General features: G+C 44.9%; 1 protein-coding gene across 1 annotated transcript in view; it reads left to right on the top strand.

Annotated features, from left to right (window-relative positions):
* Positions 1-22,462, top strand: part of CBLN4 (cerebellin 4 precursor) — a 50,264-nt gene that overhangs the window by 16,825 nt on the left and 10,977 nt on the right. Inside the window, exon 2 of the mRNA XM_040329781.1 lies at positions 11,359-11,475. Within this exon, the coding sequence (XP_040185715.1) occupies positions 11,359-11,475 (117 nt within the window). The remainder of the gene's footprint in view (positions 1-11,358; positions 11,476-22,462) is intronic.

Here is a 22,462-nt window from a genome sequence, read left to right as displayed (position 1 = left end):
GCTTGAGTTTCATAGCTGTTAATATAGTGCTGATATCATCCACGGTAGGGTACAGAATGGGGGCCTACATGGACTGCAATTATATTAATAAAGCTTGACCTTTTGATTAAAAAAATAAATCTGGTCATGGGGGTTTCAGCCACCAATCAGAAATCAGCTTTTGTGAATCTAGCCATTCTAATCTATGAGAAACGTCTCGGGCACAACACAGCTCTCCGCATCTTCCCTTCAATGTGTCATTCAACTTCAAAAAAAATGACCTTGCATTAATTTGTGGAAAGGGGAAAGGTCTTGAAAGTCGCACATCTCTGCAAAACCCCATAAGAAGATGGGCGGAGTGAAACACGTTGGGGCTGTGGCCTGGTTGGAGCCCGGGCTGAGGCCGTCATACACCTTCTTATGGGGGTTTTACAGAGATGTGCGACTTCCAAGACTTTTCCCTTTTCCATTAGATGTCTAGAGCTGGGGCGAGCCCTGTCCTTGTCTGCACTCCATGCGGTTACTACATAGGAGGATACGGTGGAGCGCAGCGAGACTTTACAGGGAACGGGAAGCCAAGCACTGAATGGGAAGGATTCAGTGATGAAGATCATTAGAGATATCCAAAGCCAGTAGGTGATTAATAAACACTGATGGGCCTGTGAAAAGAATCTGGTTACCCAAAATTAATATTTTCAATTTTTCAACCAATGATGGGCGTCAACAGGTAGGTGCAAGCGCCCCCCCCCCCCCTAGAATCAGGGATCAGCAAGGTGTCTGCCATAGGCATGCGCATAGCTTGTACACACCTGGAATCTGCACCCTGTACATAGCACACGCCTGGAATCCTGCACCCTGTACATTGCACACGCCTGGAATCCTGCACCCTGTACATAGCACACGCCTGAAATCTGCACCCTGTACATAGCACACGCCTGGAATCTGCACCCCGTACATAGCACACGCCTGGAATCTGCACCATGTACATAGCACACGCCTGGAATCTGCACCCTGTACATAGCACACGCCTGGAATCTGCACCCTGTACATAGCACACGCCTGGAATCTGTACCCTGTACATAGCACACGCCTGGAATCTGCACCCTGTACATAGCACACGCCTGAAATCTGCACCCTGTACATTGCACATGCCTAGAACAAAGTCTGCCGTTTCCCCTTTAAAAATAAATACTTGCGAGTCACAGCTAAGCCCCTCCACTTCATGACATTCTCGAAAGGGGGTGGAGCATGGGTGACCTTAAAATTATGCCCCCCCTATGCAGGACGCCCATGCACAAGCATATGGACGAAAACAGGAGAGTCCAAAATATGGCGCAGCTCTGCGGAGAAATCAATCAGCTTCCAGGTTTTACTGTCAAAGCTTAAAGCATTTGTTACGACACAACTTCATATTCCTGATATGTGTCTTCTGCACCATGTACTTGTATGAGAAAGTCTCCTTTTCTCGTTGTATTGCTTGCTATATGTGAAATTTCTGGTGTTCCTGCCAGTTCCTCTGCTTTCCTTTTTTTTAAAAAACTGACCACACTAAGCAGGGGAGCACAGCGTGGTGAGTTCTCTAGCTAAGCTGGGAACTCAGAGTGCTCTCCTCCAAAGATCAGGACCTGTTGCTTCTCCACATACCTGCCGAAGATGCTTAAATACTCCCCAATACGCATGGGATCTCCATCCCCATTAATAAGCTCCGGAGGGGCAGAGCGAAACGCGTTGGGGGTGTGGCCTGGTTGGAGCCCCAGGCTGAGGTTGCCACTCTGACAATACCACAAGATGAGACGGATGTGCGGCTTTAGGGATTACCTCCTCCGTTTCCCTTTGAGCATTCACTGTGAAGCTCAGTGTGCTGCTGTTTCCTCTCCCCCCAACTTCTATGCAGCTGAGAACAGAGGGAATGTGATCATCAAAGGGAAAAAAAGGAACATATTTTTATATCTATACAAAAATGTTTTGCCTTTTGTTTCTATTTTAAACTGAATGGGTTGTTTTTCAAGGTGATCGTTTTACAATCACTAACTGAACAAGCAGAAGTTAGAAGCTGATTGGCTACCATGCAGAGCTTCATCAGATCCGAGTGCTCCGGTTTTAGTAAATATCTCACTTTGCACATTTATATCCTATGACGTATTCTGCAACATTTTATAGAAAATGTTCAATTATTCAGCTTGCGTAATGGATTATTCTGTTTCTTCAACGGAGGAGCTTACACTCTAAGGTCCTCACCACAGCCACCTGCCCACACAGAGGGACGCCTTCCTCTACAGAGCGGCCAGGTCTCAGTACATTATTATTATTAGATGAGGTTGTTCTGGCAGCAGCAGGACACCTCACATCATTAGGGGAGCAGAATATAATGGGGCAGAATTTTCCATCTGATTGACCTTACACCGAGACACATTGTGATTCTCTCTGCCCATGTCATTTCCATCTCATCTACATCCGTCTTATTCTAATCATTCTATTATTTTCCATACAATAAATCCATTCATTAAAAGAGCTACTTGTGTGTGTGTGATTCTGCTTTCCCATTAAACAATGTATCATTTACTTATCTCTTTATGTTACCAACATATACCGTAGCCCATAGGCATGCACGGGGAGGGGGGGGTTCCGGGGGGTTGCCTTGGCACTCCCAAATCACCCCCTGCTCCAGTGCCATCCAGTGTGTGATCCAGTGTACAGAAGTGTCCCGCAGTGTACAGAAGTGGGCCCTCTCTCTCACCCCCTCTCTCTCTCTCTCTCACTGCCCCTCTCTCTCTGTCACCCTTCTCTCTCGCTCTCTCTCACTGCCCCTATCTCTCCCCCTACTCTCTCACCCCTCTTTCTCTTTCTCGCCCACTCTCTCACCCCCTCTCTCTCTCGCTCTCTCTCACTGCCCCTATCTCTCCCCCTACTCTCTCACCCCTCTTACTCAACCCCTCTCTCACCCCCTCTCTTTCATGCCCCATCCCTCTCTCTCTCTCACCTCTCTCTCTCTTTCTCTCTCACCTCCCTCTCTCTTTCTCTCTCACCTCCCTCTCTCTTTCTCTCTCACCTCCCTCCCTCCTTCTCTCTCACCTCCCTCTCTCTTTCTCTCTCACCTCCCTCTCTCTTTCTCTCTCACCTCCCTCTCTCTTTCTCTCTCACCTCCCTCTCTCTTTCTCTCTCACCTCCCTCTCTCTCACCTCCCTCTCTCTTTCTCTCTCACCTCCCCCTCTCTCAACTCCCCCTCTCTCAACTCCCCCTCTCTCAACTCCCCCTCTCTCAACTCCCCCTCTCTCAACTCCCCCTCTCTCAACTCTCTCTCACACCTCTCTTCTCTTTTCCTCACCCCTCTCTCTCCATCTCACCTCCTTCTCTCTCTCACCCCCTTTATTTCTCTCACTACCTCACAACCCTCTCTCTCACTCACCCCCTCTGTCTTTCACCCCCTCTCTCACCCCCTCTCTTTCGCACCCTTACCTCTATCTCTCCCACTCCCCCATCCCTCTCACCCCCTCTTTCTCACACCCCTCTCTCTCTCTCTCTCTCAGCCTCCCTCCCTCTCTCTCTCAGCCTCCCTCCCTCTCTCTATCAGCCTCCCTCCCTCTCTCTATCAGCCTCCCTCCCTCTCTCTATCAGCCTCCCTCCCTCTCTCAATCAGCCTCCCTCCCTCTCTCAATCAGCCTCCCTCCCTCTCTCAATCAGCCTCCCTCCCTCTCTCAATCAGCCTCCCTCCCTCTCTCAATCAGCCTCCCTCCCTCTCTCAATCAGCCTCCCTCCCTCTCTCAATCAGCCTCCCTCCCTCTCTCCATCAGCCTCCCTCCCTCTCTCCATCAGCCTCCCTCCCTCTCTCCATCAGCCTCCCTCCCTCTCTCAGCCTCCCTCCCTCTCTCAGCCTCCCTCCCTCCCTCTCTCAGCCTCCCTCCCTCCCTCTCTCAGCCAGCCTCCCACCCTCTCTCAGCCTCCCACCCTCTCTCAGCCTCCCACCCTCTCTCAGCCTCCCACCCTCTCTCACCCCCTTCTCTTTTTCTCTCCCTGTCTCACCCCCCACTCTCACCCCCTCTCCTCTTCCCCTCTTACTCTCTCTCTCTTTCTCTCGCACTCCCTCTCTCACTCCCCCTATTTTACCTTCTCTCTTTCACTCACCCCCTTCTCTCTCTCACCCCCTCTTTTTCTCTCCCTTACCTCTCTCTCTCTCATCCCCCATCTCTTTCACTCCTCACTCTTTCTCACTTCTTCTTTCTCTCATCCCTGCCTCACCCCGCTCTCTCTTACCCCATTTCTTTCTCTCACCCCTCTCTCTTTCTCTCACCCCTCTCTCTCCCACCCCCTCTCTTTTACTCACCCCTCGCTGTCTTTCACCCCCTCTCTCTCTCTCCCATCCCCTCTCTTTCTCTCCCTTACCTCTCTCATCCCCCATCTCTTTCATCCTTCACTCTCTCACACCCCTCTCTCTCTCACCCCCTCTTTCTCACATCCCTCTCTTCCCGTCTCACCCCCCTTTCTCTCATCCCCTTTCTTTCTCTCACACCCCTCTCTCTCTCTCTACCTCACCCCTTTCTCTCTCTACCTCAACCCCTCTCTTTCACTCACCCCTCTCTGTTGTTCACCCCCTTCTCTCCCTTACCTCTATTTCTCTCACCCCTCTTTCTCTATCTCTAACACGCCTCTCTCTTTCTCACCCTCCCTCTCAACCCCTCCCTTTTTCTCTCCCTGTCTAACCCCTCCCTCTCGCCCCCCACTCTCAACCCCTCTCCTTCACTCACTCTCTCTCTGCCTCACCCCTCTCTCTCTCACCACCCCCCTTTCACCTCCTCTCTTTCACTCGCCCCTTTCTCACTCTCTCACCACCACTCTCTCTCACCCTCCACACTCTTCTTCTGAAAAACTTTTTAAACATTTCAAAATGTTTCTTTACATTTATTTCAAAGAGGGTATAATATATATATATATATATATATATATATATATGTGTATATATATATATATATATATATATATATATACACATACACACACACACACACACACACGCCCCACATACCCACACACATGTGTGCTTGAGTTTTGGGGTGCACACCCTAATGCAATAGGCTGCACACAGCTATGCCGTAGCCCTTTACAGAAAATAAAGGTTTAATTAGATGCACTCAGTAAAACAACTTCTTTAGGTAAGCTTAAATAAGAAACCTATTTGATGTATTTTTTATATTTCTTTTTTATTGGGTCCTTATAAATATACAGAAATTAAGAAACAAAAAAGGGTTTTTCTTTGCGCTCTGACAATGTAACTGAGATCTAATTAATGAACTGGATTCAGAGAACTCCTGAATTTCAACTACGGTCATACCGAAGGGAATTGGGTCTATTCTACTCTAATTACACCTAAATATGCTGCATTGCAAATAGCTGGAGAGACAACGGCGCAGCACCGCCTCTGAAAGTCAATGGCCGTGCATCTGTATGAGATGTACATATTTATCCATTGCAGGCTCAGGAAAATTAGAAGCAATTCCAATGCATTTGCCTTCATGCTCTGTCTGAGAGGCTATATGCATTGCTCATTGTGCTTGAGATAAAATAAAATGCTGAATATCTGAATCCAAGAACAAAACACTTAATTTATTTCAGGTTATAGTCCTTGTTGGCTGCATTAGTCTTCATTTTTTTTCACCAGGTGATCCTGCCAGTAACACACTTTCTGTCTTAGGGTGGCTACGCTCACTCCTACATTGTATCTAGGGAGGATCACCTTGATAGCAGCAGTGTCCCCTTGTAAGGAGGGTAGCGTTAGTAAATTAAAGTGACTCTAAAGACAATAAAAAAAAATAACTCACAGATTTTGTAAATTTGCCTACTTACAAAGAAATGAAGGGTCCATAATTTTTATCATAGGTGTATTTTAAATGATACAGACAGAATATCAACCTAGAATCCAGAAAAAAACACATGATAAAAATGCTATAAATTGAGTTGCAGTTCAGTGAGTAAAATAAGTATTTGATCCCCAAGCAAAACATGACTTTGTACTTGGTGGAGAAACCCTTGTTGGGAAGCACAGAGGATCAGACGTAGTTGGTGATCAGGTCTCCGCACATCTCAGGAGGGATTTTGCTCCACTCTTCTTTAAAGCGGGAGTTCACCCAATTAGTTTTTTTTTTCTCTTTTCCCCTTAGATGAATGCTCGTTTTGTCTAGGGGAATCGGCTAGTTGTTTTAAAATATGATCCGTACTTACCGTTTTCGAGATGCATCTTCTCCGCCGCTTCCGGGTATGGGTCTTCGGGAGCGGGCGTTCCTTCTTGATTGACAGTCTTCCGAGAGGCTTCCGACGGTCGCATCCATCGCGTCACTCGTAGCCGAAAGAAGCCGAACGTCGGTGGGGCTCTATACTGCGCCTGCGCACCGACGTTCGGCTTCTTTCGGAAAATCGTGACGCGATGGATGCGACCGTCGGAAGCCTCTCGGAAGACTGTCAATCAAGAAGGAACGCCCAGGCCCGCAGCCCATACCCGGAAGCGGCGGAGAAGATGCATCTCGTAAACGGTAAGTACGGATCATATTTTAAAACAACTAGCCAAATCCCCTAGACAAAACGAGCAGGAATCTAAGGGGAAAATGTGTTCTCTATGGGTGAACCTCCGCTTTAAAGATCTTCTCTAAATCCTTAAAGCGGGAGTTCACCCGAAAAAACATTTTTAACATTAGATTGAGGCTCATTTTGGGCAGCAGAATCGGGTGTTTTTTTTTTAAAACAAAGCTGTTGCTTCTCTGTCCATTGAGGTGAGAGAGAGAGCTGCTGTTCTCGTGCACATCGCTGGATCGAGATCGGGACCAGGTAAGTATAGACTTCAAGTGCCCGCCAGACTTCAAGTGGTTATACTGGGATAAAGCATCATTCCAGTACCGTTTTTTAGAGCTGACAGTCAGCTCTCTTGTAAAAGTAATCCCCCGCTGCCTTTCCGAGGCTTCATTGGGCTGACCCGCTGGGACACCCGATCAACCAGCCAGCGCTTGCTTATCATAGAGGCGAACAAAGACTGGAACAGCTCTGATCGCCTCTATTATATAGGAACCCGGATGCGACGAGCTTACATCACTTCCTGTTTCTCCCGAAATTAAACGGCATCCATTTGTAAAACTTAAAATCATTTGATCACATTGATCTTAGTGTGATCAAGTGCTTTTAAGTGCAGAGGCTGGAACTGGAGTCTTATAGATCCCATATTTCTCCATAAAGAGTACCTGTCATCAATGCTGTATCCTGGCCTAGGCCAACAAGGCCCAGGCCTAGGGCAGCACTTTGCACTTTGCAGGGGGGCAGCATGGACAGTGTCCCCGCCGGCTTGCGGTACACTGCTAGGCAAATTAGTTTAGCGCCCCCATAAATCGGCCGCACTGCTTCCAGGATGTGGGCGGTTGGCATTCTGCGTGTGTGTGTGGGGGGGGGGGGGGGCGTTGCTTCTAATTTTTTACCATCCCTGTCCCATTGCAGAGATTTCCCTTCACTTCATGGCCCATAGCCAAACAGAAAGTGAGAGGAAATCTATGCAAAATAAGGGAATCCCTTGCCCCCCCCACCCCCCAGGCCATCAGAACTAGTGTCCCCACTTGAAAATTTCAGGGTGGGTCTTAAACGCCAAGGGGTGTGGCCTTGACAGGAAAGGGTGGGTCATATTTAAATTAGGGGGTGCACGAGTTTAGTCAGGCCTAGGGCAGCACAAAACCTAAATACACCCCTGCCTGTCATATGTAAAATTATGTTACTTTTTGTGTGAAAAAAAAAGAAAAAAATAATAATTTATAAAAAAAAAAAAAAAAAAAAAAAAAAAAGTACCTGTCACTGCCTTTTGCTGTTGCAAGGGATGTTTACATTCCTTGTGACAGCAATAAAAGTGATTACAAAAAAATGTTTTTAAAGCAACAGTGTAAAAATAAATAATAATTAAGAAAAAAATTTAAGTGCCCTGTCCCCCCCATGCTCGTGCACAAAAGTGAACGCACACATCCGCCCTACACTCACGCAAACAATGATCGTCCCACACATGTGAGGTATCACCACAAACGTCACATCAGTAATAACAGTAATCCTAGCACTAGACGTCCTGTGTAAACCGAAAGTGCTAGGCTGTATGAGCTTTAAAAGCATTGCCTATGAATAGTAAAATTTACGTCGCTTGTCGCTGTTGCACGGACGTGCGCAATTGTAAAGCATGACATGTTTGGTACCTATTTACTCGGTGTAACCTCATCTTTTATATTGTGTTTTGTGCATTAAAATAAAAAAAATGTATTTTTTAAAAAGAAATTGCACTTGATAAAACGCAGCCCACGCGACAAAAAAAAATTGCAACACCCACCAATTTATTCTCTAGATCTGATTTAAAAATATATATAATGTTAGGGGGTTCTAAGTAATATTCTAGCAAAAAAATACTGATTGTTACATGTAAACAAAAAAGTGGCAGAAAATGCCTGAAGCTAAAATCAGTCAGGAGCATTTAATAAACTCAAAGTGCAGAAGCCCATAGGAATCAAATGAAAATGATCTTTCACTGGCGAATCACACTACAGAGAGTCCTGACTGGTAGCTGTGGTGTTTTGTACTTTATCCGTCTTGCTATTTTATGGGTTGGTTCACTCAAATTTGAGATTAACACATTTCTGCCAACTAAATGGCTTTCTTATATTTTTTTGGAATTCCGATTGGTGAGATATACCCAAGAGTTTGTGGACATCTTATCAAACTGTATTAGCATCCTGGACATCTCATTCCGAAAATCATGGGCAATAATTTTGATTTCTAATTTTTGCAGCTATGACCGACCGAGGAACTCGACGGGCGAAACACATTGTTTTCCTCGTCGAGTTCCTTGTTAGGCTGTCGAGGAACACGACAAGGCAAGTTTCTCCATTCCCGTCGAGGAAATAGAGAACTTGCTCTCTTTTTGGCTCGTCGAGTTTCTCAACAGTTTCCTCTACGAAAATGTACACACGACCGGTTTCCTCGGCAACAAAAATATCTCCCAGCAAGTTTCTTGCTGTTTTTTGCCGAGAAACTCGGTCGTGTGTACGGGGCCTAACTCTTCTTGGAAGGCTTTTCACAGGCCCTTGGCCCATTCAACCCTTCAGCCAAAAAAAGCACATAAGAGGTCAGATACTAATGTTAAATGAGAAGACCCACAGCTTTCTGATTCATCCCAAAGGTGTTCAGTGGGGTTAAGGGCTTTGTGCACACCAAACTGGTTTGAGATATTCAGTGGGGGTTGAGGTCAGTGCACTTTAAGGGTCGGACTGACTGTGTGAAAGGGGCCCAAGGCTGCTTTCACACAGATACGCTGCAGTTTACCCACACCGCTGGTGCAACACAGTATACCTTTGGCTTTCCTGCACTTTGCAATAGACTTCTAATATTTTCTGTAGGTTTGGTGCACTTTTTAGAAAGCTCACCAAACTTGCAGGTAATAACAGAAGTGTATGGCTCAGTGCAAGTAACCCGCAGGTGCACCTGTGGATCCGTTTGAAAGCAGCCAAGTAACCACTAAAGAACAGATATGTCCATATATACAAAGTGATTTTAGTAATAAAACTGACCTTTAATAACAGTATTATATTCTATTCCATCCCAGAGCCGGAGGCCACGGGCCACATCAGAGGGCTCTGCGGGCCACTGGTTGGGCACCCCTGGGCTACAGCATGACATGGGGAGAAAGCATTACTGAGATGGACTGAAGTCATTCAGACATAGGGTGTGCACAGCAAAAGTGGGTGTTGTGCTGATAGGATGCAGCCGAAATACTCCAGGTAAAACCCTGAAGTGTGCATGGCCACATGACTTAGAAGCAGAGGTGGAGCTGGTTTGAGGAAGGTAAGTAGCACTGGAAAGGAATCTGTGAAGGCCACTCAAGTTCCTCCACACCAAGCTGGTCAAACCATGTATTTTTGGAGCTGCCTTTGTGAAAAGGGGCACAGTCATGCTGGAACAGAAAAGGGTCTTCACCAAATGGTAACCACAAGGGTGGAAAAACACAATTGTCTAAAATGTTTTTGTATGTGTTAGAATTAATATTACCTGTCACCGGTGTAACGGTATGGCCCGTGATACCCAGAGACTTTTGAAGAATGCGGGGTACTCCTGTGCCAGCTTCACCAATGATTCTTGTGTCTAGGGTCATCCTATGTCCAATAGGGGCATAGGATGACTGAGAAATGATATCTCGGATTACATGAGATGGGACAGTAATGATAATTCATGTATTGCAGGATATCTTGAAATATTACAGGTGGTTTATTCTGAACCCAACAGGTCAATAGGACAGTATTCATTCATGTGGGGACAAATACTGTTGAGGTGTTAATTGAGTCTGGCTCCTAAGATATTTTGTTGTGTGAAAGTCTATTGATGATGTTGGGGGTTGGCAGTCTGAAAGGTCAGATGTCTGACTTTTCAGCTGTAGTGGATTAGCATCACAAAGGTATGTGTATCAGGTGAGAATAGCTTATCGAAGAGTCAGAACGTCTGTCTAAGATGTGGATTGAGGGGGACTCGTTAGGAACCATTGTTTGACGTTTGCGGGTGGAGTGTGTCATTGTCCATTTGATTAATGCAGCATGCTTTTTGTGTATATAAAAGCCTGCCTTCTCAATAAAGATGGGTCATTCTGTTTGGAACCAGAGAACAGAGCTGTGTCTCGTTATTCTGGGGGAAATCCATATGGATCGTGTCTGCTGGATTGTGGAGTGTCAGAAGCTGTCTTGGGTTGGTGGAATGGAATATCGTAACGGCGTTAACCCCTGACCGTTTCAACCGGAAACACCCAAACCCAATGATTTGGAGGGGCTTCACAAATGTTTGACCATGTAATTAGTTTCCCTGAGTCTCTTACTCAAGAGTTATGCACTTGGATATTTTTCAAGGGGGATACAAGGAACAAAATATTTAAAGTCCGTATCGACATGTAGCTATTGCACAATTGTTTCCATTACCCCATTATTGGCAGGGCAGTAATGACAAAATCAATAGTAAAATAAAAAAATAGACCAGATCCTTTCTTTCCATCTAACCGTGTTAGCAGTTACAATCGCTAAAGGATATTATGGGACTGTTTTGATCCAGGGGACTGATTCAACCTCAATCATGGGTCCAGGAACTGATTTTGAACCAAAAGTGGCCACAGTTGCTAAGGGGGGTTGGTTTGCCCCTAAGCCACAATATCCCGAGAGCGAAGAAGACTGAATGTGAGGGGTAGGTGTCTTTGTAGTAGGGTAGCTTCTCACTGTTGACCACCCATGGACTGACTTTTCTACTTGTACCTTGGATGTTTCTCAGAATGAACCCTCAACAATAATTGAGATGCTAAAGTCAATGGCTCATCTTACATTCATTTGTTTTGATGTCTTCCAGATCTTAGTAAATGTGGGCAACTTTTTCACGTTGGAATCAGTGTTTGTGGCCCCAAGGAAAGGAATCTACAGCTTCAACTTTCACGTCATAAAGGTTTACCAAAGCCAAACAATACAGGTAAGCAATACTACTTATATATGGCAGCCTTCAATAGCCCACATGGTGTTTAAAGCGTATCTAAAGCTGTGAGTTGTCATTAACCACTTCAGCTCCGGAGCATTTGGCTGCCAAATGACCAGAGCACTTTTTGCGATACGGCACTGCGTCGCTTTAACTAACAATTGCGCGGTTGTGCGACGTGGCTACCAAACAAAATTGACGTCCTTTTTTCCCCGCAAATAGAGCCTTCTTTTGGTGGTATTTGATCACCTCCGCGTTTTTTTACTTTTTGCTACAATAAATAAATAAATAAATAAATAATTTTTTTTTTCCTCAGTTTAGGCTGATATTTATTCTTCTATATATTTTTGGTCAATTTTTTTTTTGCAATAAGCGTTTATTGATTGGTTTGCGAAAAAGTTATAGCGTCTACAAAATAGGGGGTAGGTTTATGGCATTTTTATTAATATTTTTTTTACTTATAATGGCGGCGATCAGCGATTTTTATTGTGACTGCAACATTATGGCGGACACATCGGACACCTTTGATGCTATTTTGGGACCATTGTCATTTATACAGCGATCAGTGCTATAAAAATTCACTGATTACTGTGTAAATGACACTGGCAGGGAAGGGGTTAACCACTAGGGGGCTAGGAAGGGGTTAAATGTGCCCTAGAGAGTGATTCTAACTGTGTGGGGGATGGGCTACCTGTGACACAACACTGATCACTGCTCCTGATGACAGGGAGCAGAAGATCAGTGTCCTGTCACAAGGCAGAACAGGGAGGTGCCTTGTTTACTCACGCATCCCCCCGTTCTGCAGTTCCGTGACACGATCGCGGGACACGTACGGGCATCGAGTTCGCAGGTCCCGCGGGCACGATCACAGAGCTCACGGCAGGGGCGTCCACGCGCCCACAAGGCTGCAAATTTAAAGGGACGTACATGTACGCCCATTTGCCTGCCCGTGCCATTCTGCCGACAAAAATGTTAGTGCGGCGGTCGGCAAGTGGTTAATGGATAAAATAGGAAAAGGGTTAATATCCCTATAAATTTTTTTTCTGTTTCTGCCCAATTGGGGAGATTTGTCTTTACTTTCATGTTCTAGAAACACAAACAGGAACTTAGTGGAAATCTCCCCAAAATCAGAGGGAATCCCTTCATCAAAAGCACATGTCCCCCAATCAAGATTTCCTCTTACCTTCTGTTTCGGCTATAAATGCTGTCCAAGTGTCAATAGACAAAAAAAGAAAGATAAATCAACCCAATGGGGACAGAGACAGAAAATACAAACCTGACAGAGGTTCTCACCCTCCCTGGGTGGTGAAGGAAGAGCAACTTCACAATATCAGGCTATGGATAGTAAAGGCAGTCCTGCCCTTTAGCAATGGTATTTGTATGCCTCACCACTCCCGCCAGAGTGGGTGAAGTGCCCCTGGACAGACCTCTCTCACAGGCCTGGCAGCCAGAGCACCACTTAAAGCTTCTGGGAGGAACAAGTCTCTGCCACCGACTTGGCTCTAATTAAATTAAGATGTTAGGTGAGACCTCTGCCACAGGCCTAGTGCTGAAATTGTGAACAGTAGAGCGAATCCTCCCAGTATGTCCTTTTGGGGTCACCGACTGACAGTTTGAATGTGACCTGTCAGTGTCCGGTCACCCAGATCCCCGATGGTTCGTTCAAGCCTTGTTGGATCACCTGCCTCCGGGTTCTCCTCAGACCGATCCCCCACCGAACAGTACCCAGCTTGGGATCTTCTCAATAGAAGTGGGGACCCAGTAAGTCACTGGGGCCCTTTTGCAGCATCAGTTGCTCCGGGCTATGAGGGCCCAGAGTCAGGAACTCCGCGTAGCACGCGACCCCGGCCTGGTAGGCCATAGTGGTGGGGCCTGTGATGTGCGCACACCCTAAAGGTGGGTGCCGCACCTGGAGCCAGGAACCCGCGAAGAACCCCGAACAACGGCCTCCGCCACAGAAATACTCCTCCCCAGCATGCCCCGCGAGGGAAAACTCCTCCAATTGGCTGCTGGGAAGAAGCGGCTCCGCCTGGACCCCTCTGGCACCACCTGCCGCTCAGAGATGAGACTGCATCTCTGGGGCACAGACTGACCCACAGGACAATCCAGATTTGGCGACAGCCAAATTTGTCAAATCAAAGAATGAGAGCAACATAACTCTCTCATTCCCCCACTAAATTTAAACATAGCACCTGTACAAAAGTACACAGGCGCTACAGTCAGAATAAAGTCAAAATTGGATTGAATTGTATGAAGCAGCGACTAGAGGAGCTTGAAATTGTATTAGATCTATGAGATTGTAATTTGAGTAGTGTGATTGCACAATCTTACATACCGTAATGTCCTCTATAACTGCCAGTAGATTTGTACAGTCAAAATCATTGTGTTTGGGAAGCAATCTTGTAAGAAAAAAAAAAAAAAAAAGCGACTTTGATTTAAAAAAAACAAAAAAAAACTCTAAAAGGCGCAATTGTTTTATATCTCAGTCATAGGTGGATAAAGATGGGCTGAATCACCCAGTGGATCCTCATGATGAGGAGATCTACCGACCTATGTTTCCATTTCTCCCCCTCCAAAATGAATATAAAATTATTAAGAAGTGTTAAATTTCTTAGCATATTACAATAATTTGTTTGCCCAGATTGAGATTCATAATTCAGAATGACTGCTGGACCTGAACCCCCAGATCTGTTTTTGTTGGGGTGTCTCTAGCTAACCCATGGTGCTCTGGGAATCCTTTATCATGTATTATTATTATTATTATTTTAAACAAAGATTGTACAATTTTAGCAAACAAATATATAAAAACACAAGTTTAGAAAAAAAAATCATTTGTTCATCACTGTATTTTTATGCATTTTTTTTCACCCCACAAGAATGGTAGGCTATGGGTCTACTCAAGAGAAAACAAATACCGCCAGTGCATGAGTGAGGTGGACTGCTAGCAATTCTTCACACGCTTCTTGTTTCTGCACAGTACAGGGATGCTTCAGACCTTGCTGCCCTCAGGGGACTGGGGTTGTTCCAATTAGCAATTGCCAAAAACACAAACAAAAGAGGGCGCACCAGCCTAGTGCATTATCCCATGTGATATTTATTAATAATCAGTATAAAATGCACTCACAAACCATGTAGAATTTACAGCATATCAAGCTACTTTTCCATAGAACTGTGGTCCGTCAGATCCAGATTCCTCTTTTGCCAAGGAAAGCGTCGTGCCGGATCCTAGCTGGCTAATGTGTTTCTAGGGTTACCCCTCTTCTTCAGAGCTAAATCCTGAAGGACCCTTAGGTTTCCTCCCCTGCCTTGGGTGTCTCTCTTTAGGAGAGCCCCTGACGTAGCACTAGGTGGAGAGTAGAGGGGTCAACCAGGTCTTTTGCCTAGGTGGACCAGAGTGCCTTGCTTCTCTCTTGTAGCCCAAGTAGTAAGGGGAAGGTCCTTCCTCTTTGAAAGGGGACCAATGGCACACCCCGTACACTTTTTTTGGTTCACTCGGTTTTTCGTTATTTTTTTTCTGCAAAAAAATAACATTATATGCATTAAAAATAAAAATGGATCCATTAATTTCTCTATACTGATTGAATGGACTTTCTTAGCCAGAGTCAGAGAGGTTTACGCCGGCGTATCAGTAGATACGCCGTCGTAACTCTGAATCTGCGCCGTTGTACATTTAAGTGTATTCTCAAATTGAGATACACTTAAATGTAGCTAAGATATGACGGCCTGCGCCGTCGTATCTTAGCTGTCTAGTTCCGCCGGCCGCTAGGGGGGTGAACACTGATTTACGCCTAGAATGCATAAATCAGCGAGATACGCCTATTCACGAACGTACGCTTGCCCGTCGCATAAAGAATACGCCATTTACGTAAGGCGTTTTCAGGCGTAAAGTTATTCCACCAAAAAGCTGGCCTAGCCAATGTTAAGTATGGACGTCGTTCCCGCGTCGAATTTTGAAAATTTAACATTGTTTGCAAAAGTCGTCCGTGAATGGGGCTGGACGTAATTTACGTTCACGTCGAAACCAATAAGTCCTTGTGGCGTAGTTTGGAGCAATGCACACTGGGATATGTCCACGGACGGCGCATGCGCCGTTCGTTAAAAACGTCAATCAAGGCGGGTTACGATTCATTAACATAAAACACGCCCCCTGTTCCTCATTTGAATTAGGCGCGCTTAGGCCGGCACATTTGCGCTACGCCGCCTAAACTTAGGCCGCAAGTGCTTTTCTGAATACAGCACTTGCCTCTCTAACTTACGGCGGTGTAGCGTATATGCGATACGCTACGCCTGCCTAACGTTAGGCTCTCCGACGTGAATCTAGCTATCGGACTTCACCCAGTTCCGGGGTTTGCTGGATGAATTTAGCAGTTCATTACATTTTAATGGTCAAGAGGGATTTTTCCCTTTAACAAAACAACTCATTGCTATTTACACTCTTTCTAAGATCCAGCTGTCTGTGTCGCAGTGCACAACTCATGGAAAAAGCCTTTATAATCATATTAATGAGAACATTACAGCTCCTGCAGCCCCCATAAGCAGGATATTAATATAGTCGGGGGTTTTATCCCTTTGTAGTGTAAATGAGTGGCACTGTAGCATCCCTATACTTTGTTCTGAGCGGTACAGAAAGGCTGAAGCAGAAAGGTGTGACCCATCCGTAATTATTCTGTGCTATTTTTAATAATAACTATCTTTATGGGGCTTGTGAATTTTTAATGAGTCCATTAACCTTGCAGGCTTATTTTTGGTGTCTGGTGCGCAGAGAGTGAATGAGCTTTGTTTAAAGCGTCCGTCCATAGTTGAGTGATATTTCAGTGGATTGTGGGATTTGGTGGACCGAATCTCCCCAGTTGCTTCTTCTATCCCTTGGGGTCTCCAGCAGTGCGATCTTCTTCTAATAATACCTAATGTCTATCTCTCTTGGTGCAGATCTTGGGATTTTTGTGGTAGTCTCTACTCTGGGTTCTCTCTCCATTTTAGAAATAAATCCTGCAGGGTTGATGGTGGAAGCCCCTCATAATGGGTTAATTGATATTTCAGTGGATTATGGGATTTGGTGGACCGAATCACTCCAGTGTCTTCTCATGCCCATTTGGCTCTCCGGCAGTGCTATCTCTTTCTTATATTACCTGTCTATCACTCACTGAGCCCTTCTTGGGATTTTGGTGTTTCCCTCAACCTGTTGTAGTCTCTGTGGGATTTCCATAATTGAAAAAAAAAATCCAACAAGGATGGTGGAAGCCCCTCATAATGGGCTTTTGTAATATTTCAGTAGATTGTGGGTTTCAGTAGGCCAAATCACCCCAGTGGCTTCCCATATCCTTTGGGATTTCCAAGCAATGCAATAGCCTTCCTATAATACCTAATGTCTATCTCTTTTGGCGCCCATCTTGAGATTTTTGTGTTTCCCCCAGCCTGTGGTAGTCTCTTCTCTGGGTTCTTTATAATAGAAAGTAAAATCCAACAAGGATGGTGGAAGACCCTCATAATGGGTGATAATAAGTGATATTTTAGTGGATCGTATGATTTGGTGGACCACATCATCCCAGTGGCTTCTGATATCCCTTGTGGTCTTTAGCAGTGTACCCTCTATCACTCTGTGTGCCCTTCTTGGGATTTTGGCATTTCCCCCAACCTGTGGTAGTCTCTACTCTGGGTTCTGCATAATAGAAAAAAAACTAAATCCAGCAAGGATGATGAAAGCCCCTCATGATGGGTTATATGATATTTTGTGGCTTGTGGGATCTGGTTGACCGAATCACACAAGTGGCTTCTTATATCCCTTCAGGTCGCCATGATGGGCGCTCCCAGCACAAAGGGAGATATGCAAATATGAGACCCCACGGAAAAAAAGGCCAGTCCAGTGGGGCTGTATCTTTGCGTAAGGTCAGCTTGATAGGGTTAAAGTAGCACATAGCAAAAAATGTCCTAGTCAAAAAGGGGGGTAAAATCTTCCGGAGCTGAGGTGGTTAAAGGATATATGGGATTTTAAGGATTGGGTTATCGAATGATAACTGATGTATCTGTCGTGGGTGGGCTGACCCTTTCATAATCACGGAGGGTGGTAGTCCTCAGCAATCTATCGGCAATCACCTATTGATATTCTGATGGCGGGGATAAAATGTTAAATCTGATTGCCATGAGATACGGAATTTATATGTGCATTGCATATTCACAGGCATTTTTACGTTCCATTTTAACAAAATGTCGAGGGATGCTTTGCTCCTGGACTGATTAATCTCAGCCAGTCATCGGTAATAATGAAATCTGTGAGACACCGAGGTATAGGTTTTCCGGAGTATCTCCCAAACTGGCTTCTAAAATACATCGGGATTCATTTATAAAGAAGCGGCACAGTAATTAAAGCCCAACAGAACTATTCATAGTAGTAGATAGGCAGTCGGACAGACATTGTATTAATCATTTCCATTTTAATAGACTTTCCTGTTACAGCTGTTATGCAGTGTGACTAAATACGACTTTGCAGTTGAAATCGGCACCAAAGTTAGACTCAGGGCTCTCAGAAATCAGCACTCAATAACCTTACTGGTCGGACAACAATACGACACAGGTCTGGTGAGGACACCTGTAAAGAGGGTTGAATAGATGGTGGTCCAGAAGCTCAAGCCAAAAGAAGAAGAATGAGGACCCATGGTATGGTTACTGAACTGCCGCTCACTACCAAATTTTGGCTTGTCTACACTTCTGTTTAATCCCAACCTGCAACCAAATTACCAACCTTTGTCTTGTGAAGTAAAAATGTGCAATACTATATACTCTATTGCATGGGTGCTCAACCTGTGGCTCTCCAGCTGTTTCAGAACTACAATTCCCATGAGGCATTGCAAGCTACTGACTGTTACAAGCATGACTCCCAAAGGCAGAGGCATGATGGGACTTGAAGTTCTGCAACAGCTGGAGAGCCACAGGTTGAGCACCCATGCAGTCTATTGTAACCTATATAGCTATTGCATATATGTATCAATTGTATATCCCTATAATTGCTAGAATATCAAGAGTATGTTAGGCCTAATGATATTACGTTAGCTATGAAGACAGACTAATATGCTAGTAAACAATATCTTATTTATTTCCCAAGAAAATAGGAATACTGTATCACTCCCTAACAGCAGATATCTATAGAGCCTATAACAATAAAACAGTACATATACTCAACACATCCTCTAGGTAGAATCCGTGTTGGCTAAGCTCAGATGTTAAAGAGGGCTCTCTGTTTCAAACAGTTCTATTTAAAGAACCTCAGTCGTATCTCATTCAACCCCCCCCCCCCATTGCCAGCCCAATTTGCTTTTGGACCAGAGTGTTCACAGGGCAAACCTCCTCAATCGATTATATTACTGACTGCCCTGCCGTTCTTGGTATCTGGGGGCAGTATTTTCCATATCATCTCCAATAGCTTGATGGCCTTTGATCATTGTCATTATTTATTTTGCTTTACACCTCTCTTTAAAGAGAGGTTTGTGGAGGGGCTTTAAAGAGAGGTGTAAAGCTTTTATTAAAGCTTTACACCTCTCTTTAAAGCTTGTTTGCGGAGGGGCTAATCAAGGAATCTCGCAGACAGATTAGTATCATGTAAAGTTAGAGGCTTAATTGGCTACATTCCAACCTGGGGGGGGGGCATCCTGTCCTCCAGGAAACTGCAAGCATCAGCCTGGCTGACCGTTGGGAATAAAAACAGTAATGTAGGAAATCCAGAAATTATATTAACCACTTTGCATCCAGCCAATTGTCAAAAGACGGCCGCAAGGTGGCTCTCAATTGCCGGGAGGACGTCTATGGACGTCCTCCGCTCCTCCGGCCACTGGGGCGCGCGCTCCCGCAGCATCCCTAAATTACCAATGCGCGTGCCTGGCGGCCGCGATGTCCGCCAGGCACCCGCGATCGGCACAAAGGGGGTTTATGTGCCTAGTAAGCAAGTGGTTAATTAATGTTGCCTTCCAACATCTCGTTTAATGATTATGTTTCTGCTTAATCCCAACCTGTAACCTCTCGTTACCAACCTTTGGCTTCTTCCTTGACTATGCTTCTGTTTGTTCCCAAACTGCAACCACTTGTTACTGACCTTGGGCTTGTTTACTGACTACGCTTCTCCTTCATCCCTAACTGCTATATCTGCTACTGGACCCCAGCTTGCTCGCCTCCTAGTGGGCCAAACCTGAGGACCGTGAACTGGTACTAACATGCAGCAAAACTTGTCTCCGCCATCAGGAGCTCTGATAAATACCGGTTAGTATTTAGACTGGTCTCCAAGCCTGACCCTTGACCATGACAGGCTTAGCGTGGTCAGCCTGCCACAAGAAGTGTTTTTTTTAGTGGAAAGAAACTTTGTTGAAAAAAAAAAAAGAAATATGAAAACTGAATACAGTTGAGGATGGTGCCAAAGATCTAAAAAAATAGATTTGCAGTTTACTTTTCGCTAAGTTAAGAGATCTAAAAACAGTCAGCCTCTCCACCAGAATCTTCAGCCGATTGATTTCGTCCCTGTGGTCATCATATCCTAGATGAGAAAATCTCAATATGAGATTTAAAGAATAAATAGCTGCTGCTTGTTTTATATTTGCCATTTTTACGCTGAAAATAGTGTCTATCTCAGCAAGCTCTGCCATCCTATGTTCTCCAAAGTTTGATGCTATCTGCTCCATCCTGACTTTGATGTTTTTTTTTTTTTTTTCGAGAGTTCTTTTGAATTTCAATGCGTTGGGTGCATAAAATTACTTTATAAGTGTTCGCAAACATAATTACATTTTCAATTGCAGCCTTTTCATCCTTACAAAGAAAAGTATTCATTTTCATCTCTGTCTACTTTTGTGCGTGGTTATTTAAAGGTTAGAAGAATTCCGCCTCTGTTTTTATATGAGGAGAAACTTTAAAGTCAAATTAGTTTTCCAGAATTCAGGTTTTGTCTAGAATGAACTTTGTCTGCATTTTTTTTTCATTTTAGAATTCTAGCTAAATTCTCTAGCCCAGGGGTGTCAAACTCAATTTCATCGTGGACTGCATCAGCATTATGATTTTCCTCAAAAGGTCCGGTTGTATCTGTAAGATTTGATGTCCAGCACATCTCCTCCCCTTACATTAGATGTCAAGAACCATCCCCACCATCAGAAATGTAGTCCCCCCACTCTCCGTTACATCACAATACAAACCCCCTTTCCTTATGCTGCTGCTGGGAAGAAGCTGGATGCATTGCTTGAAAGCAGAAAGTAGGGGTCTGGAGGAGGACCAGAGCAAGGCTGGAGCTCTCCTGCAGCTGCAGGAGAGGTGTGAGGGCAACATGAAATGGCCTGGAGGGCTGGATTCGGCCCGCAGGCCTTGTGTTTGATACCTGTGCTCTAGATGGATTGTGGCAAAAAAATATCCTAAGACTGTCCTTTTCGTTAAGCTCCTGAAGACAAGTTAAGAGAATGAGGAGGATAGGTGGGGCAGGTAGAGGTAAGAGGAGTTGGTAGGCCCCAAGGCCCATAATGAACCATGAATGTACTGAACAGTGGACTTGGTGCCCAAAAAGTGGCAGAGGGTTAAAGGATTAGACACCAGTTTTTGCCTGTGGTATACCTGTAACTTTTTCCCATTACTGACTTAGTGTTGACACCTTTCACGCCAACAGACGCCACCACCTCAGCTCTGGAAGGTTTTATGACCAGAACCAGACTGGGGCTGATTTCTTTCTGGTTTTATTGTTTCAATTTGAGAATCATTGGGTTAATTAGGTGTTTTTATATTTATTCTGTGCTGTTTTTGTACATAATAGTTGTGAACAAGGCCCCTATGGCTGAAACGTGTTAACATCTGCTTTATATATTCATCTTTTATAAGCAATAACAATTTACAATAAATTTGGACTTATTTAAGAGCATATAAGGAGTTGCGGATTGTCTTCTATCCAGACTGGAATAGTCTATAGGTTCAAGGCTGGGGACAATAAAGTAGCTTGCAGAACAAGTATAGGTAGACTGGAATAGTATATAGGTTCCCGGCTTGGGACCATAAAGTAGCTTGCAGTACAGGTATAGGTAGACGTAAATAGTCTATAGATTCACAGCTGCTGACCATGAGGTAGCTTGCAGAACAGGTATAGTTGAAAGTAGAACAGTCTATAGGTTCACAGCTGGGGACCATGAAGTAGCTTGCAGAACAAGTATAGGTAGACTGGAATAGTCTATAGGTTCCTGGCTTGGGACCCTGAAGTAGCTTGCAGAACAGGTATAGGTAGGCTGGAAGTGTGCAAAGATTCATGGCTGGTGACCATGAGGTAGCTTGCAGAACAAGTACAACTAAAGTAGAACAGTCTATAAGTTCACAGCTGGGGACCATGAAGTAGCTTGCAGAACAGGCATAGCTAAAGTAGAAAAATCTATAGGTTCACAGCTGGGATCCATGAAGTAGCTTGCAGAACAGGTATAGGTAGACTGGAACAGTCTATAGGTTCACAGTTGGTGACCATGAGGTAGCTTGCAGAACAGGTATAGCTAAAGGAGAATAGTCTATAGGTTCATGGCTGGGGACCATGATGAAGTGGTTTGCAGAACAGGTATAGGTAGACTGGAACAGTCTATAGATCAGGGGCGTCCCTAGGGGGGGGCCAGAGGGGGCCCTGACCCCCCCAACATCATGCTGTGCCCCACCATGTGCCCCCCCCCAAAAAAAAAAAATTTTTTTTTTTTTTTGTATTTTGCTCCCCGAGAGGGAGAGCGTCCCCAGTCAGCTCTGCGAGGGATTCCTCCCCCTCCCTCTGCTCGCCATCACTGCATAATGCGAGCGCTCACACAACCAGATATTCTAGCCTGGACCGTGTTTAAGTGTGTACACTGCAGACTGCAGTACACTGTAATCACTGAAATACATTATCTCCATCCCTTCTCTCTCCCCCCCATCTGTCTCCCTCCCCCTCTCCTGTTCTTTCAAAACATTCACAATTTACTTTCACTTTCAGTTAGTCAGATAATATATGGTGCAAATTTCT

This window comes from Rana temporaria, chromosome 12, assembly GCF_905171775.1.
Source record: "Rana temporaria chromosome 12, aRanTem1.1, whole genome shotgun sequence".
Lineage (NCBI taxonomy): Eukaryota > Metazoa > Chordata > Amphibia > Anura > Ranidae > Rana > Rana temporaria.
Note: the sequence above shows the minus strand (reverse complement) of the source record. Positions and strands in the feature narration are given on the sequence as shown.